The 17,500-nt window shown below is 46.2% G+C and overlaps 1 protein-coding gene across 1 annotated transcript in view; it reads right to left on the reverse strand.

The window, feature by feature from the left end:
- The window catches only part of LOC117773418 (kalirin-like), a 29,684-nt gene that overhangs the window by 1,225 nt on the left and 10,959 nt on the right, over positions 1 to 17,500 (reverse strand). Inside the window, 40 exon segments of the mRNA XM_034605336.1 lie at positions 11 to 196; positions 299 to 376; positions 564 to 614; positions 727 to 819; positions 1,176 to 1,262; positions 2,203 to 2,272; positions 2,355 to 2,437; positions 2,439 to 2,459; positions 2,719 to 2,785; positions 2,866 to 2,936; positions 3,123 to 3,236; positions 3,354 to 3,460; positions 3,463 to 3,481; positions 3,654 to 3,757; positions 3,849 to 3,899; positions 6,113 to 6,296; positions 6,364 to 6,525; positions 8,663 to 8,765; positions 9,332 to 9,486; positions 9,566 to 9,667; positions 10,567 to 10,757; positions 10,918 to 11,029; positions 11,340 to 11,432; positions 11,743 to 11,832; positions 11,914 to 11,983; positions 12,298 to 12,407; positions 12,816 to 12,882; positions 12,964 to 13,088; positions 13,164 to 13,346; positions 13,513 to 13,635; positions 13,745 to 13,860; positions 13,978 to 14,131; positions 14,338 to 14,472; positions 14,593 to 14,731; positions 15,240 to 15,319; positions 15,414 to 15,533; positions 15,670 to 15,833; positions 16,949 to 17,046; positions 17,139 to 17,335; positions 17,428 to 17,500. The exon segment at positions 17,428 to 17,500 is cut by the window's right edge and continues 75 nt beyond it. Of these exon segments, the coding sequence (XP_034461227.1) occupies positions 11 to 196; positions 299 to 376; positions 564 to 614; positions 727 to 819; positions 1,176 to 1,262; positions 2,203 to 2,272; positions 2,355 to 2,437; positions 2,439 to 2,459; positions 2,719 to 2,785; positions 2,866 to 2,936; positions 3,123 to 3,236; positions 3,354 to 3,460; positions 3,463 to 3,481; positions 3,654 to 3,757; positions 3,849 to 3,899; positions 6,113 to 6,296; positions 6,364 to 6,525; positions 8,663 to 8,765; positions 9,332 to 9,486; positions 9,566 to 9,667; positions 10,567 to 10,757; positions 10,918 to 11,029; positions 11,340 to 11,432; positions 11,743 to 11,832; positions 11,914 to 11,983; positions 12,298 to 12,407; positions 12,816 to 12,882; positions 12,964 to 13,088; positions 13,164 to 13,346; positions 13,513 to 13,635; positions 13,745 to 13,860; positions 13,978 to 14,131; positions 14,338 to 14,472; positions 14,593 to 14,731; positions 15,240 to 15,319; positions 15,414 to 15,533; positions 15,670 to 15,833; positions 16,949 to 17,046; positions 17,139 to 17,335; positions 17,428 to 17,500 (4,348 nt within the window).

Genomic DNA, 17,500 nt, shown 5'->3' on the forward strand with positions numbered 1-17,500 from the left:
ACGGTCCCACCTTGATGCTGTTCTTGAACTGGTAGCCTGGGTTGTTGGAGCCTTTGCGTAGAAGTTCGCTGAAGATGATGATCTGCTCGAACAGGAAAACCCTGCGCTCTTTACTGCGAGACAACACGCCGCCGTCCTGCTCCCAGACACAGAAGGTCTCCTGCTGCAGGAGCTTCCCCTGAGACGTCAACTTCCCCTGGAGACAGGTGAGGACAGACAGGTGAGGAGAGAGACGGGTGAGGACAGACAGGTTGTACATATACAGTGGTTGATCGTCTGCGTATAGATTCAGTTTCACCTCGTATCCCTGCAGTCGTCCCAGGTTCATCATGTCGTTGCAGCGTTTTGGAACCAATGACATCAGCTCCACCGCTTTCTGCACACACCACACACACACACACACACAGACACACACACACACACACACACACACAGACCACAACACACACAGTCTTCAGGGTGATGATGCACCGTCCTTCATAACTCATTTAACGACATCATCTTCACGACACGTCAGGTAGAAAACATTTTTTCTGTAAAAGTCACTGAAGAACGGAACTCACCTCACTCTCCTCACAGTCCAGTCCGGCCTTGGACGTGTACTTGAGAAAGTCCTGAGACACCAAGCAGAGTAGAGATGAAGATGATGAAGAAGATGAAGAAATAAACGTTTCATGATCAGCTGATGCGAGTCATGTGACTGGAGTCGGTGAAGTGACGACAAACCTTTAACAGCAGCTGATACTTTGTGATTCTCTGGACAGGTTTGATCAGATAATCACTGATGGACATCCTGCAGCTGATCTCATGCTGGATCTCCTGAGGATAGACACACAGACACACAAGCCTCATTATTGTGTTGTTTTCCGTCAGAACGTTGTGTTGTTGTCCTGAACCCTGAGAATCGTGGCTCAAACAGCTGCAGAGGGAAACGTTCACGTTCCCACTGGAGCTTCAACGATTCGTCGTGAAATGATTTATCGATCTGCGACACTAAAACTGAACATGAAGAAGTCAAAGGGTTCAGTTCACGAGCATCTTCACTGTTAATTAGCAGATTAATCAATAATGATTCAATAATCAATCATGAACGCAGGTTAATTTAATTCATTTAAAGATACAGAACATTAGTCACTAAAACAGGAATAAACAGAAACAAGTGATAAACATTTTACCTCAAAGAAAGTCTCGTACTCGAAGACGATGAACTCTGACCTCGGCTTGTTCTGACAGTAAACCACGTACATGTGGAGGCGACGCTCCTACACACACACACACACACACACACACACACACACACACACACACACACACACACACACACATACACACACACACACACACACACACATCACAGTTAACTGACTCATCCTGGTCCTGATGCTGTTACCATGACAACCTTATTCCACCAGGCTGGAAACGTTCTTATGAACGAGATGAGGAACAACTTGAGGGACCAAACATGAACTGATTCGATTTCAGTATTCATGTAGTAATAACATAGTAGTGTAGTATTCATGTAGTAATAACATAGTAGTGTAGTATTCATGTAGTAATAACATAGGAGTGTAGTATTCATGTAGTAATAACATAGGAGTGTAGTATTCATGTTGTAGTAACAGTAGTGTAGTATTCATGTAGTAATAACATAGTAGTGTAGTATTCATGTAGTAATAACATAGGAGTGTAGTATTCATGTAGTAATAACATAGGAGTGTAGTATTCATGTTGTAGTAACAGTAGTGTAGTATTCATGTAGTAATAACATAGTAGTGTAGTATTCATGTAGTAATAACATAGGAGTGTAGTATTCATGTTGTAGTAACAGTAGTGTAGTATTCATGTAGTAATAACATAGTAGTGTAGTATTCATGTTGTAGTAACAGTAGTGTAGTATCATGTAGTAATAACATAGTAGTGTAGTATTCATGTAGTAATAACATAGGAGTGTAGTATTCATGTTGTAGTAACAGTAGTGTAGTATTCATGTAGTAATAACATAGTAGTGTAGTATTCATGTTGTAGTAACAGTAGTGTAGTATTCATGTAGTAATAACATAGTAGTGTAGTATTCATGTAGTAATAACATAGGAGTGTAGTATTCATGTTGTAGTAACAGTAGTGTAGTATTCATGTAGTAATAACATAGGAGTGTAGTATTCATGTGTAGTAACAGTAGTGTAGTATTCATGTAGTACTCACGTGTCTGATGAAGAGGTCGGCCAACAGGTCGTGATTCTGAACGCAGCGCTCCAACTCAATCAGGAAGAAACTGAAACAGAAACACACACCGTCAGAGAGTGTGTGTGTGTGTGTGTGTGTGTGTGTGTGTGTTTATTTATACGTGCACGTACTCGCGGTGCCAGTCGTAGATCTGCTGGATGTTGCAAAGACGATTTTGTTCTTTTCCTCTCATCTCCTCTGGAATCCCTCGGACCCTCCAGCCTGGACATGAAGCCCTGACACACACATGAACACGTGAACACGTGAACACGTGAACACACAAACACACAAACACACAAACTAACAAGTCTAAAGCCTGCTGCTGCCCCCTACAGGACGCAGTGTTCACTACAGTCACAAATTGAAAGATCCTGATGATCATTCATTCTGTGTGCAGATTTAAAGAAAGAATTGATATAATTCTTTAGAAAAGAAAGAAAACATCATGTTGTCCGTTGGACATCTTGTGTCTTTCTGAACATTTGGACGTCTCACCTCGACAATCACACCCAGGTCCTTCACGTAGTCCTTCTCTGATTGGACCATCTCGTTCACCACAAACCTGGACAAACACACACAGTTCATTCATGTGTCCTCTGAACATATCTACATTTCTATCCATGTTTCTGGTGCGTGTCTCACATCCGTCCTCTCAGCGCTTTGTTTCTCTGCTCGGTGTCGGACTCGTTGGAGCCTTGATCTGAATCCAGAGCCTGACGAGACCGAAACATGACAACCAGTTTGAAACCGTCTCAAGATTTAACACGTTTTTCATTCACTCACATTTTCCTCGATTACAGACAAGGAGACGACAAACGTGACTGAACCTCGACATCGTTTCAGATTCTTTCTCAGAAGCAACCGTCTATCCCCCCCCCCACTCTCCCTCCCCCCGGTACCTCGGGGTTGTTGGGGTCTTTGATAATTTGCATGGGAGGTGGTAGAGGGGTGTGGCTTTCCTCCTCTGGCTCCTCCTCCCCTCCACTCTGCCCCGCCTCCTCCTTCCTCGATTTCTGCAGAAACGAAAAGAATCAAAAAACAATGATCACACACACACACACGTCTTTAGTGTCCTCTGTGTGTGTGTGTGTGTGTGTCTGTGTGTGTGTGTGTGTGTGTTGATAGCTGACCGTCTGATTGCCGGTGAGGGGTGTGGTCACCTCTGGCCTGTTGTCCCGCCTCCTGGTTCTGATTGGCGGTTTCTTCTGTCCGTCAGCTTTACCTTGACTTAACCTCGAACAGGACTCGTCAACCAGCGCTGTCAAAACACTGTGGACATAAAACAGTCACCATACGACTGAGTAATAATAATAATACTTATAATTAATATTCATTTACTTCACGATTAATTCAATAATCATTGTATGTATTTTTAAAACTAATAATCCGTCTTCTTCTGCCCACAGAGCGACGGCGAGGACCAGCGTTACCTTCAGGGTGTTTCCGGTTCCAGAGCCGCTGCGTTTGGGCCCTGGAGAGCCACAGCGCCCCCCTGGAGCCCCGCCCACTCCGAACACTGTGGGGGAGGTGGCACCTGAGAAAGGTAAACACAAGGAGGGGGGGGGGCAGTGATGAGTTCTGCACTACAGAATTCTGGGTAAATTCAGAGATGATTGTTGACTCACTGGTCGTCTGAGCGTGGAGAGCTGAACCTTCAGAGCTGTAGAGTCCAGAGTCTGTGGACACACACACACACACAGACACACACACACACACACACAGACACACACACACACACAGACACACACACACAGACACACACACACACACACACACACACACACACACAGACACACACACACACACACCGTCCTCCTCGTTATCGTCATGGTCACAACGTCGACTTTCATCGGAAGCTTTTCATCAAACTCATTTTTATGCGTATGTTCAATGAATTAACTTCCCAGTTGTCGTGACAACAATCTGTTTACGTGGCTTCACCACTTTATTATATATATGATTAAAAGATGTCGTAAAAAACAAAAAATGATCACGAAAAATAAATGTGTGTGTGTCTGTGTGTGTGTGTGACTGTGTGTGTGTGTGTCTGTGTGTGTGTGTGTGTGTCTGTGTGTGACTGTGTGTGTGTGTGTGTGTGTGTGTGTCTGTGTGTGACTGTGTGTGTGTGTGTCTGTGTGTGTGTGTGTGTGTCTGTGTGTGACTGTGTGTGTGTGTGTGTGTGTGACGGTGTGTGAGTGTGTGTGTGACTGTGTGTCTGTGTGTGTGTGTGTGTCTGTGTGTGACTGTGTGTGTGTGTGTCTGTGTGTGACTGTGTGTGTGTGTGTCTGTGTGTGTGTGTGTCTGTGTGTGACTGTGTGTGTGTGTGTGTTAATGAAGCTTCAGTAAAGATGCAGAAAACCTGCAGGTCCTGTTCAACACAACCAAACATGATTAACATTCCTGCTACACGTGTGTCAGAAACTACATGTGTGTGTTAGTGCTGGTTAATGGTCGAGAGACACTGAAACAAACAGAGAGAGAGAGGGTCACCTTGTTCTATCACTCATTAACCAACACACACACACACACACACACACACACTCAATCTTTCTTCTTCTTCTTTCATTCTAACACCCACCTCGCTCGTCCTCTCTCTCTCCCACAATCCATCCCCAAACAGCAGAGCAATCCCAGCATGCACCTCTGCCTCGCCGCATGTTCCCACATCAGAACGTTCAGAACGTTTAGAAGAAGACGTGACGAGAAGAGGCTGAGACGTGTCCAGGAATCAAACTACAGTCACAAGTCGGGGGGGGGGCTAACGCGTGGGGTGGGGCCACAGCACTGGGTGTGGCTTATTGAGACTTGAGTGACAGCCAGGACAGAAGTCGCCACTAAGAACTAATTGAAATGTATAAATATATATATATATATATATATAATGATATAATATATAATAATTAACTAAAATTGACATGAAAATAAAAAAGAAACCTTTGTATACAGATAATCAGTCATATACAAAATGAATGAAGACCAAATCGAAAAATGTGAAACAACAAAGAATGTAAATCCACCAGAGATCCGACCTGAAAACAACCAGTTTATTTTTAAACAGAAACTCCCATTGTCTTCTGGTGAGGAAGAAGAGCCAGCAGGTATCCACACACACACACACACACACACACACTCACACACACACACACACACACACACACACACACACACACACACACACACACACACTCACACACACACACACACACACACACACACACAGACCCTGAGGCAGGATGTTAAACTGAAGATTCCTGTTGAGTCTGAAACTTGTTCAGGTCAATGTTTAACCTGAAACTCTCATCTCTGTGTGTGTGTGTGTTGTTTCTTTTGGGGACATTTATCTTGTTGTTGATTATTTAGTTTGTTAAATTTGTTCCTTTCGAGATATTTAGTGTTTCCTGTTGACGTTTGGGGAGAATTGAGACACTTGTGACCAATGGGGACATTTGGTTTGTTGAGTTTACAGATGAACGATTTACACTTTGTGTAAAATGTCAACACACAAAGAGACGTCACACTCTGACAACACAGCAGGTTCCATCGTTCAGGCTTCACACACTGACACACGTTCAGTATTTAGTGGACTCCGTCCGACAGGAAGCAGGAGACACGGATGTTTAAAGTTCCCTCGGTTCAAACAGGAAGTGACACGGAGCGATCCTGGACGAGCTGCAGCAGTGAGACGGTGACCGGGGTCAAAGGTCGTCAGTAACTGAAACTGTAATCAGATTACTACCTTACTCTTAAATGAGCGGACAATTAGATTGTGAAGTTGTGACGTTTCTGAGCTCGAGCACTTTTTACCATTAAGTTATTATTGTTTATCTTGAGTCCAGGTGGAGATCTGTGTGCGACCAGGAGGTGGCGTCCTGGAGGAAGACGAACCTACCTTTGCTGACGGTGGAGGAGGCGTTGGAGGAGGTGGTGGTGGTGGACGAGTTGCAGGAGGAGGACGTGGTGGTGCAGGTGGACGAGGTGCTGCTGGAGGTGGTGCACGCCGGGATGAGCCCCTCCATGTCGGCTGCACTGTGTGAGTGTGACAGGCAGAGGGCGCTCATGGGCAGTAAACCCTCCTGCAGGGAAACAGGAGATTAGAAGCTGGAGGATTTGTTTCTGCCGTGGAGACGTTTGATTTCTTACCTGCTGCGGACTCTGATCCGTCGTTCTGACCAGACACCACCCGGGTCTGTCGGCCGAGCGCTCCACCAGCTCCACGGTCTGACCACAGCGAACGCTGAGCTCTCCTGCGGCGCCGGAGGAGAAATCCAACAACACCACCACTAACTCGCAGCCGCCGGACAGCTGGAGGGAGACGGGTGAGAGGGTGAGACACTTTATTTAACCTCCGAATATCTGACCGTCCATCATCCTGCCACTGTTGTCATAGCAACGACATCAGCAGGTTACAGTCCATTCATAAAGTCAGAAACAGAGAATCAGCAGCAGCTCCATCTGCTGGTCAAACAGTAAACAGCACTGGACTCAGCTTAGATGAAACTAGAAGCAGAATGATTTTTACTTTAAAGCCTCGACTGCTTTTCTGCAGCTCTTTTATTTAGTTCTGAATATTTTCTCCATTTTAAAACAACTACAAGCCCTGTAACGAGCTCGCCGAGCCAGTAGGTGGCGATAGAGGTCAGACTCTGAGGTCGATCAAATCTAAACCTGATTTAAATTCACTGAATCTACTGTTATAATAAAAACATCAAAAGTGAAGCATTTAAACCACCTTTGATCACCGGAGCTGTTTTATCTCATGGAAACAAACTCCACGTTGAAACTGTCGTTCATCGTCATAATGTACGTCCTCCGCTGACCAATCAGGGCACAGCACGCTGAGCCCTGATTGGTCCAACGAGAAGTAGAAAACATCATGTGATGGTGGACAAAGAGACGACAGCGTCACGGTTACTAGTGTGTGTGTGTTTGTGTGTGTGTGTGTGTGTGTGTGTGTGTGTGTGTGTGTGTTCAGCTGGAGCCCATGTGCTTCAGTTCACACACACACACACACACACACACACTCGTGCACGTGGTCCATAAGGAGTTGTGGGGTGTTCCCCGTCCTAATCGAACACAGCTGTGATCAGTCTTAAGGCTCGTATCTCACACACACACACACACACACACACACACACACACACACACACACACACACACACGCACACGATGATTACAACATGAGTAGAACAATAACACAGTGAACAAATCTACTCAGGTATCGTGTTACTGTAACTGAAATAAACCTAAATGCTTAAGTACATCTACTCCATTACTTTTAGTTACTAAAAGTAGAAGTTACTTCTCTAGTGTCTTAACCATAAACTCATTATTATTATCAATAACAATAAATAGAAACAAAACACAATCTATGTAAAGACATAAATAAACCTTCTGTTTATTCTGTAAAATAAATGTCTGTGACTCGTCAGCTGATTTTCATCAGTAATGAATCTGTCAAACTCCAACAGTCACATGTGTTACCATGGTTACCATGACCTGGCGTTAGGATCTGGATTTCTAATCAATAATCACAATGATCAGTAACGATAAGATTCAGTCCTGTAACAGATCTACTGTGGATCAAGAACAATTCTCAGACTGTAACTCAGATTCATCAGGAGCTGGATGTAGAGATTCAGGTGATTGACCGAGATTCAACGAAGTAAAGAAAGTCCTCTCGAGTCAGAAGCTGAATCAGAAGCTGGGGAACTTTGTCGGTGATTGTTTGGTGGATCAGTTGATTCCTTGTTGGTCACAGTTCGGACGTCGTTCTAGCTCTACCATAACTCCACAAACAATCGAGCGTTAGCGTTCAGTCGAGCTCCAGTTTAATCCTCGTCGCTTTATTTACAATCACACGTTAACCAATTCAAATCTTATCTCATGTAAACAACAGGATTCAAACTCACTGTCCTTTACTCAGGTTTTACATCTCTGATCTGACAGCGTGAAGATTCCTCTCTGAACCAACACTAAGCTCACCTCTCAGGGTCAGAGGTCAACCCCACCCTCCTCCAGCTGACTGCAGGTAAATCAAATCAAACGTACCTCGTCCGCAGAGAAGAGAACAAGTGAAAGTTTCTGAACAGAATCTGACGGCGAGCAGAGGAACTCCCTCAGACACACACACAGACACACACATACATACATACACACATACATACACACATACATACACACAGACACACACACACACACACACACACACACACACACACACACACACACACACACACACACACACCCAGCCAGCTGCAGCACTGGTGAGGTCATCTTACGCTCCGACACACCCCTCTGAACACACGCTGTGTGTGTGTGTGTGTGTGTGTGTGTGTGTGTGTGTGTGTGTGTGTGTGTGTGTGTGTGTGTGTGTGTGTGTGTGTGTGTGTGTGTGTGTGTGTGTGTGTGTGTGTGTGTGTGTGTGTGTGTGTGTGTACACCTTGTCGCTGTCGGCCGTGTTCTGGGACGTGCGCGAGGCGATGGACACGGTGTCCGGCTGACTGCTGGCATCACCCAGACTGTCTGCGTCCTCACTCGTCTCCCTGAAAAACAAAAACACACTTTTCAATCTAAAACACACAATGTGGACACAAGTATGTGGACGCCTCTCTCACTCTCTTAAAGCTGCAACTGACTTTAATTATTGATTATGATCATTTTCTCTGTTAATCACTTTATTGTTTGGTCTGTAACTGTCAGGAAATAATGATAAAAGTAAATCTGTTATCCAGAGGTCGAGCTGATTCTTTCTAATTTCTGGTTTTATTAAATACAAACTTTCACTTATTGATTAATAATCGTCTCTTCATATTTCTGAGCAGTATTTTAAAACTCACCAGATGAATTTGATGAAAAAAGAAAAACATTGTTCTTTTTACAATCATTTAAAAGAGAATAATATATAATCAATGTTTCAGTTGTTACTGATTCAGTTTTCTTTCCATTGTCTAATTGAATCATTGAGTATTAAATTCATTTGACGGATAAGAAGATGAATTCAGGGTCAAACTTTCATTTGGACTTCACTGGTTTGATTCATTAGATGAGTTCTAACCAGACGATGACCCAGGTCAAAGGTCACATGACCATGTAGCGTGTGCGTGCTGACCTGCGGTTGATGCTGCGCTGTCGGCCCAGCGTGGGGTTGGGTGTCTTGGGGAGGGGGATGGGCTCCCTCAGCGCCCCCCGCAGGTGACCCCGCCTCTCCTGGATCACCTGTCGGATGCTGCGGACCCACTCCTGCTTCAGCTCCAACGACGCCGCCTGACCAGAGAGCGACAGTTAACCGTGACCTCTGACCTCATCTTTCTGAACGCTGTCACCAGCAGGAGGCGTCACTCACCTTCAGCACCGTCTTGTTGTCGGACGTCGGCGTCCGTCCGACCCACAGAGCGAACTTACAGGGGTCGCCCTCGATGTGCTCCGTCACTCCGAGTTCCGACGTCTACAGGAACAGGAAGCGTCAGCAGAACGTCATTTACCTCCTGGTTCATGGATTACATGTGTGTGTGTGTGTGTGTGTGTGTGTGTGTGTGTCTGTTTGTGTGTCTGTGTGTGTTCTGTTTGTGTCTGTGTGTGTGTGTGTGTGTGTGTGTCTGTGTGTGTGTGTGTGTGTGTGTGTGTGTGTGTGTGTGTGTGTGTGTCTGTTTGTGTGTGTGTGTGTGTGTGTGTGTGTGTGTGTGTCTGTGTGTGTGTGTGTGTGTGTGTGTGTGTGTCTGTGTGTGTGTGTCTGTGTGTGTGTGTGTGTGTGTGTCTGTTTGTGTGTGTGTGTCTGTTTGTCTGTTTGTGTGTCTGTTTGTGTGTGTGTCTGTGTGTGTGTGTGTGTCTGTGTGTGTGTGTGTGTGTGTGTCTGTGTGTGTTTGTGTGTGTGTGTCTGTGTGTGTGTGTGTGTGTGTCTGTCTGTTTGTGTGTCTGTGTGTGTGTGTGTGTGTGTGTGTGTGTGTGTGTGTGTGTGTGTGTGTGTCTGTTGTGTGTGTGTGTGTGTGTGTGTCTGTGTGTGTGTGTGTGTGTGTGTGTGTGTGTGTGTCTGTTTGTGTGTCTGTGTGTGTGTCTGTTTGTGTGTCTGTGTGTGCGTCTGTTTGTGTTTGTGTGTGTGTGTGTGTGTGTGTGTGTGTGTGTGTGTGTGTGTGTGTGTGTCTGTTTGTGTGTGTGTCTGTGTGTGTGTGTGTGTGTGTGTGTCTGTGTGTGTGTGTGTGTCTGTGTGTGTGTGTGTGTGTGTGTCTGTGTGTGTGTGTGTCTGTGTGTGTGTGTGTGTGTGTCTGTGTGTGTGTGTGTGTATGTGTGTCTGTGTGTGTGTGTGTGTGTGTCTGTGTGTGTCTGTGTGTGTGTGTGTGTGTGTGTTACCCTCAGTCTGCTCTTGTACAGATATTTGGTTCGTCCGGACGAGTCTTTGATCTCTTTGCTGAAGATGAGTGACAGCTCAAACAGGAAGAGGTGTCGGTCCCGCCCCTTCCTGATCAAAGACTTTGGCTCCCAAACCAGGAAGGAGTCCTGGAGGAGGAGCTCGCCCTGGACCTCCAGACCCTCCTCCAGACCTGAGGAGACGTCACCACGGCAACACGTTTCATATGTAAATATATGATTTATCTTTTAGTGAGGAGGTCAACAACAAACTTCACAATAAAAGCCCCTAGCTCAGGCTCCCTGAAATCTTCATGTAAAACAGATGCAGGTCTTTTATTTTGAAACACCTACCTTCCAACATGCTAACATGCATAGCATCGTTAGCTCGCTTTGGGACGCTCAGCATCACATCCAGTCCTTCTTTTATTTCACCTTTACCCTCCTCGCAGCACCCCAGCAACTCCTGCACACACACAGACACACACACACACACACACACACACACAAGTACACAGTGTAAATGTGACTGATGTTTTAAACCAAGATTAACACAACAACCAGATGTAGTGGTTAAATGTCAGAGTAAATATAAGATTATTGTGATTTTAAAGATTCAAAGAGTCGACTGTGAAAAGATCGAAGAGGATGGATTTGAGATTTCTTATTATTTTCACACATCTGTAAAGTGAAATGTAAGACAGCAGGTGTAAAGCTGCAGCCTGAAGCCAAAACACTAACTCCAACAAACTGAACTGTGGGAACTCAAAGTTCACCTTGAGCAGCAGCTGGTATTTAGTGATTCTCTGAACTGGTTTGATGAGAGCGGACGAGATGGAGTTCGTCAGCCCGTGTCTCCTCTGGACCTCCTGCACACAAACACAGTACGTTTTATTCTGAAAATCCCCTCATCATCGTCTTCTCTGCAAATAAATATGAATCATTGGAAATCTAACATTTCTTAGGTCAGCCGCCATTTTCCCCATTATTAGTATTAAATTAAATTATCTTTCTACATCTGCAATATTTATCTACATATCCACAAGGATATAATATAACAAATATCTCAACTAATAACAGAAAACAGAAAACTGCACCTTATTACTTCCAAGTGTTACATCAAAAAGTACATTTCTAAAATATCTGAAATTCTCAAATAAAGAAGTAAAGTTTTCTGACCTCGAAGAATCCTGCACCTTGTTGTTGTATCAGTAAACTGGAGTCAGGTTTGTTTCTGCAGTACGTCACGTACATGTGAAACTTATCAGCCTGAAACACAAAGTACTTTGTAAGTTTTACTTCCATCAGTCATTGCGTCGTGTAGTAGGTTTAAATCCGACAGAGCGTTACCCAGGTGACGAAGCAGTGGCCCACGTCTTCTGGAAGCTGCTCGTAGTTTTCTAACTCCTTCAGGAAAATACTGAAAAACACAAACCTCTGAATCTACACACACACAATACTCTACAATACTACACATTACAGTATGTCTGCAGTACTACAGTAAATACATACATACACATTTGAAGTACATGTTGCCGGGGTGTAATACACAGTATTTGTAGTATTTGTTTGACCTGTATTTCATACTGTTGTACTTGTGATGCAGTAAATGAAGTAAAGTAATTTGCAGTATTTATTTCTTTGCAGTATAATTGACAGTACCTGTTGTGGAACTCGTAGATGTCCTGGATGTTTGGTACTGTAGTACTTGTATTGCAGTATAATTGACAGTACCTGTTGTGGAACTCGTAGATGTCCTGGATGTTTCCGAACACGGTGTCGTCCTTGTTGTTGAGACCAGAGGGGACGTCCTCTGAGCCGCTCGTCATCTCCCACAGGTACGTCTGCACCACAGTATTTCCATCAGGAAGTACTACTCAGTATAATGTAGTACTACAACGTATTATGTACTGCTTTAATATAGTAGTTTCCATGTGTCAGGCAGGACTCAGACTGAGTTTAGTTTAAAAATATTCAATATCGTGCCAAAGCCAGAATTTAGTCCAAACAGCAGAAGTGACCTTGTGGTCGACTGAGTGAACTGCAGGTCTGTCAGCAGAGGGCGCTGTGGAGGTTTGGGGTATTTTTAAATCTCGGTCTCGTCTGTTTCGTTCTGGAGCTTTCGAGGTTTAACTCTGAATCTGAACTTGAACTAAACGTCCTGATAAATCTCAGGTAGATAAAAAAGGACCTTGATCAGCGGAGGAGGATCATGTGAAACGAGTGAAAGCTCCAGATGTTTGTACTTTTACCTCGATACACTCCTGCAGATCTCTGACGTAGACTCTTTCTGTCTGAAGGAGCTCGGCCATGATGTACCTGACAACACACACACAGTTGTTCATTAACATCGAGACTTGTACTAGTACTTCCACTCGTACCAACACTGCGTGTACTCACTCCTTCTTGCGTGCGGAGCGCCTCTTCTCGTCGCTGACCTGGTGGCTGGGGTCGGACAGGTTGACCTCGGGGTCCGAGTCCGACAGACTGTTGGGGATCAGCTCCAGCTCCAGGTCCTTGTTGTCCTGTCAGAGCCACCGTACATCACACTCAGTACGGGTCAGTCTACACACGGACCACACCCTCTCTTTAAATGTTACCTGTGAGCAGCCTCCCAGCGCCGTCTCCAGCAGGTGGCGGTACTGTCCCATCCTCACGGTGAAGTCGCGGTAACGCTTGTCCACGGTGGAGACGCAGCGACGGAGCTCGGCGCGGTGGGCGTGGCCTTTACCCAGCATGCTCTCTGCCAGCTGGATGAGCAGGTGAACCTTCTCCTGTGTTTGCTGACAGAAGTGATCCTTTTATAATATAGAATATAATATAACACGTGTTGTATTTTACATTCAATTCATAGAAAATGAACGTCTTTGAGGATTGTCGTGTTTAAAGTGTTTGACTCACAGCTGCCGTCTGACGGGTGGAAGGTTTGACTCTATAATGTTTTCTCACCTTGGCAGAAACACAGAACTCCCTGTGTTGGGTCAACAGCTCTTGAGTCTCGGACACATTTGTCCCCGGTGACGTGTGCGTGGTCAGGTAGTGGTCACCTGACTGCTGCAGCCAATCCAGAGCCTGCGATCAAAGAGCACGTTAAGGCGCGGTCACATTTACTCTGGAACCAATCAGAATCTCTCTGTGAGACGAGCATGTGACTCCACCAGTAGGAGTGAGGGAACCCGACCTGCTGGGTGTGGCTCTGGAACATCAGGTACTGCTGGCACTGATCCAGTCGACGTTTCTTTAAGGTCCAGAAGTGGAGGACTCTGTTTTCCCTCTGGAGCAGCTCACTGAGGATCCCTGAGCACAGACACACTCATCAGGGGCACGGACCTCTACTGCTCACAGGCTAATTAGCTGTGGTGTTCCTCAGGGGTCTGTTCAGGTGTATTTCTGATCGTTTGTGTGTTTGTTCACCTTTGACCTGTTGCTCTGGAACCCTGGAGTGCCCCGTGACCTCCGTAACCCCGGAGACGGTGACGCCGTGGCCGGAGATGTTGGCCATGGTGACGCTGTTGCGATGGATGTACTTGAGGAAAACTTCTGCGTTTCGTCTGGCCAGCGTGCAGGCCTGTTGCCATGGGAACAAGACCATGTATCACCATATACAAATACAATCTGCCACATTGACCCTGATTTCAGAATTGGACAAAAGCAGTTTCTCATTTTTAGTCGATAAATGTTGATTTGTGTGTATCTGTAAAAACATTCATCATGTTAATACAGATACACACATATATGTGTACAACTACATTACAGTGTGTAACATTTCTTCACCTTTAAAAACGCCTCCTTCTGCTCCATGTGTTTGCTCACGATCGGCAGCAGCTGCTCCGGCTGCCGGTCTCCTCCTCCACACCAGTCCTCCTCCCTCCTGTACTCCTGCTCCAGACTCTCCAGAACTCCACACACCTGCACACAGACAGGTCAGGAGACAGACAGACAGGTCAGGAGACAGACCAGGAGACAGGTCAGGAGACAGGTCAGGAGACACACAGACAGAGAAACAGATATTCAGAGAAACAGCGCCACCTGCTGGGACGTCCTGTAGAAAGCAGCCGAGGCGTTGACCAGTTTTAGTCGATCCTCGATCCTCAGCATCAGCGTCTGCCAGTGCAGCGCCACCGTCTGGGCACAAGACCTCACTGCGTCCGGATCATAGTGACCTGACCTGAAGGTGAGAGGTCAGAGGTCACGTGGTTAGTAGAGTTATAACATTTCTCTCAAACACAAAGTGCCATCACGTTACCAACACGTTACCAACACGTTACCAACACGTTACCATCATGTGACCAACACGTTACCAACACGTTACCAACACGTTACCAACATGTTACCAACACGTTACCAACACGTTACCAACACGTTACCATCACGTGACCAACACGTTACCAACACGTTACCAACACGTTACCAACACGTTACCAACATGTTACCATCATGTGACCAACACGTTACCAACACGTTACCAACACGTTACCATCATGTGACCAACACGTTACCAACACGTTACCAACACGTTACCAACATGTTACCAACACGTTACCAACACGTTACCAACACGTTACCAACACGTTACCAACACGTTACCAACATGTTACCAACACGTTACCAACATGTTACCAACACGTTACCAACACGTTACCATCACGTTACCAAACGTTCCGGCTGTGACTCACCGGACCAGCAGCTCTGCTCTCTGCTGCAGAGCCAGAGCCACCTGATGAGTCCTCTGCAGCGAGTCAGCGTGGAGCAGAGCCTGGAAACAGAGGGAGGAGGTGAGAACCCTGAGAGGAGACGAGGAACTCCTGCTTCCACCTCCTGACCTGAGCTGTGTCAGTGTGTGCAGTTACCTCTATGGACTGCTGGAGGCGCTCATGCTCCCTCTGCAGCTGCTCAGCTTCAGACAAACAGCTGGAGTTCAACATGCAGGACGACAACATGACCTCCCCCTCTGAGATCCAGCCCAGCACCTGAGACACGACGACACGTAAACCTTTAGTACAGGGAGGTCAGCTGTGTGTGTGTGTGTGTGTGTGTGTGTGTGTGTGTGTGTGTGTGTGTGTGTGTGTGTGTGAGTGTGTGAGTGTGTGTGTGTGTGTGTGTTACCTGTTTGACTTGGCTCTGCAGGTGTCTCAGCTGCAGGTTCTGCTCCAGGTGTGTGTGTGAGAGATCTGCAATCTGCTGCAGGTCCTTCTGTTTGTCCTGCAGGAGGCGCTGCAGCTCCTCCACCTGAGAGGAGAGCCCCCCCTCCGCCTCCGACAGCTCGATACCTGAAGCACACACACACACACACACACACACACACACACACACACACATATTCAGGTCCTCACAAGTGCAGTACTGCAGCTGTATGTGTGTGTGTGTGTTTTCCTCTCCATTCATGTGTATATGATTGCACAGATATACTGTGTGTCTGTGTGTGTGTGTGTGTGTGTGTGTGTCTCCATGGTAAATTCAATACGCTGGTTTCCATGGACACCAGCTGTGTGCTTCAGAGACCAGTTTCCATGGCAACCCCATCCCCCTTTTCCCCCTCCCCTCATTATCTTCTCTTCCCCCCTTTTCCCCCGAATATTATCAGTGTGAAACTGAACTGGTCAGATCGACGCTGGCTCTGTTCTATTCTATTCTATTCTATTCTGTTCTGTTCTGTTCTGTTCTATTCTATTCTATTCTATTCTATTCTGTTCTGTTCTGTTCTGTTCTGTTCGACCAGTAGAGTGGAATCTCTTAGAATCCATATGGGATCAAACGGAAGCCTCCTCTGATCTGTGAACTGTTTTCTGCCTGTTCAGCATTTTGCTTGTTTATGATTGGTTCATGTGGATCCCTGGAAACCCGTCAAGGAAACCCCTTAATCCAGAACGCTCTCAAGTGGCGCCTCCAGCCGGACAAAGTGAAACCCACCAGCTACTCACGCTGCTGTCGACAGGAACTCGAGGAGCACGTGAACGATGAATGAATCTCTAACGACACAGAACAACTCCTCAAACTGAAAGTCCCTGACCTCTGGATTCCCCTCCAGGGGACTATGGGATGTTACATGATATAATATGATGGAGGATCTCTGGAGGATCTCGTAGGTCGTAGTGGAACCCCTGAGTCGCTGAGCTCTTCAAGGACCATGTTACCTCTACTAGCCTCAGAGTGACGCCCCCTGTCCAGGTACAGTGGAGAAGCAGCTACATCAAGCTGGACCAGGTGACCACCCAATGAAGAACCTTGAAACACTGAGCTTCACTCATGGAGTCTCATTTCATGTGGTGTCCCACAAGGCCCAATCCACGGTCCCCGTTCTTCTCTATGGTCGCTGACATTTGTTAATGGAAGTTTTGTTGCTGTGCAGATGATTTATTTTCTAAAGCCACGTTTTGACTCTGACCTGACGCTTGGACCTCGGTGATATACTGCTGGAGGTCGTGACCTTGCTGGATGACCTCATAGATCATGTTGTTCATAGCCAGCCTGCGCTCCATGTGCCTGCAGATCAGTTCATCAGTCAGTTCATCAACGTCATGACCTTTTATTAACGACTCATTTTCATGCTGAGCGATGTCATCGGACTTGTTTACCTGTGGATGCGTTGCTGCGCTAGTGTTAGCGCCTCTGGACAAGCTTCCACTAGCCTCGAATGACCCAGGTTGATCTTGTCCTGGGCTAGCTTGTCCTGGTTTACATCGGCTAGCCGCGGCGCTGCTAGCTTCTCCGTAGAGAAGTCCTGGGACTGTTTCTGGAGGTCCTGCTTCCAGGCATCCATTTCCCCTGTTACCTTAAGAAAGACACACAGTTCATTGTCGATCCCCTGACGCCGGTTCAACAAATGCTTTGTATCAGCTTGTGATTTGGAACAGAAGCGTGTACCTCCAGCGTGCACTGCTGGAGAATACGCAGCTGCAGGTAAACATCCAGTCGGATCTTCCTCTGGTGGAAAAGC

The sequence above is a fragment of the Hippoglossus hippoglossus genome, chromosome 2 (assembly GCF_009819705.1).
Source record: "Hippoglossus hippoglossus isolate fHipHip1 chromosome 2, fHipHip1.pri, whole genome shotgun sequence".
In the NCBI taxonomy this organism is placed as follows: Eukaryota; Metazoa; Chordata; class Actinopteri; order Pleuronectiformes; family Pleuronectidae; genus Hippoglossus; species Hippoglossus hippoglossus.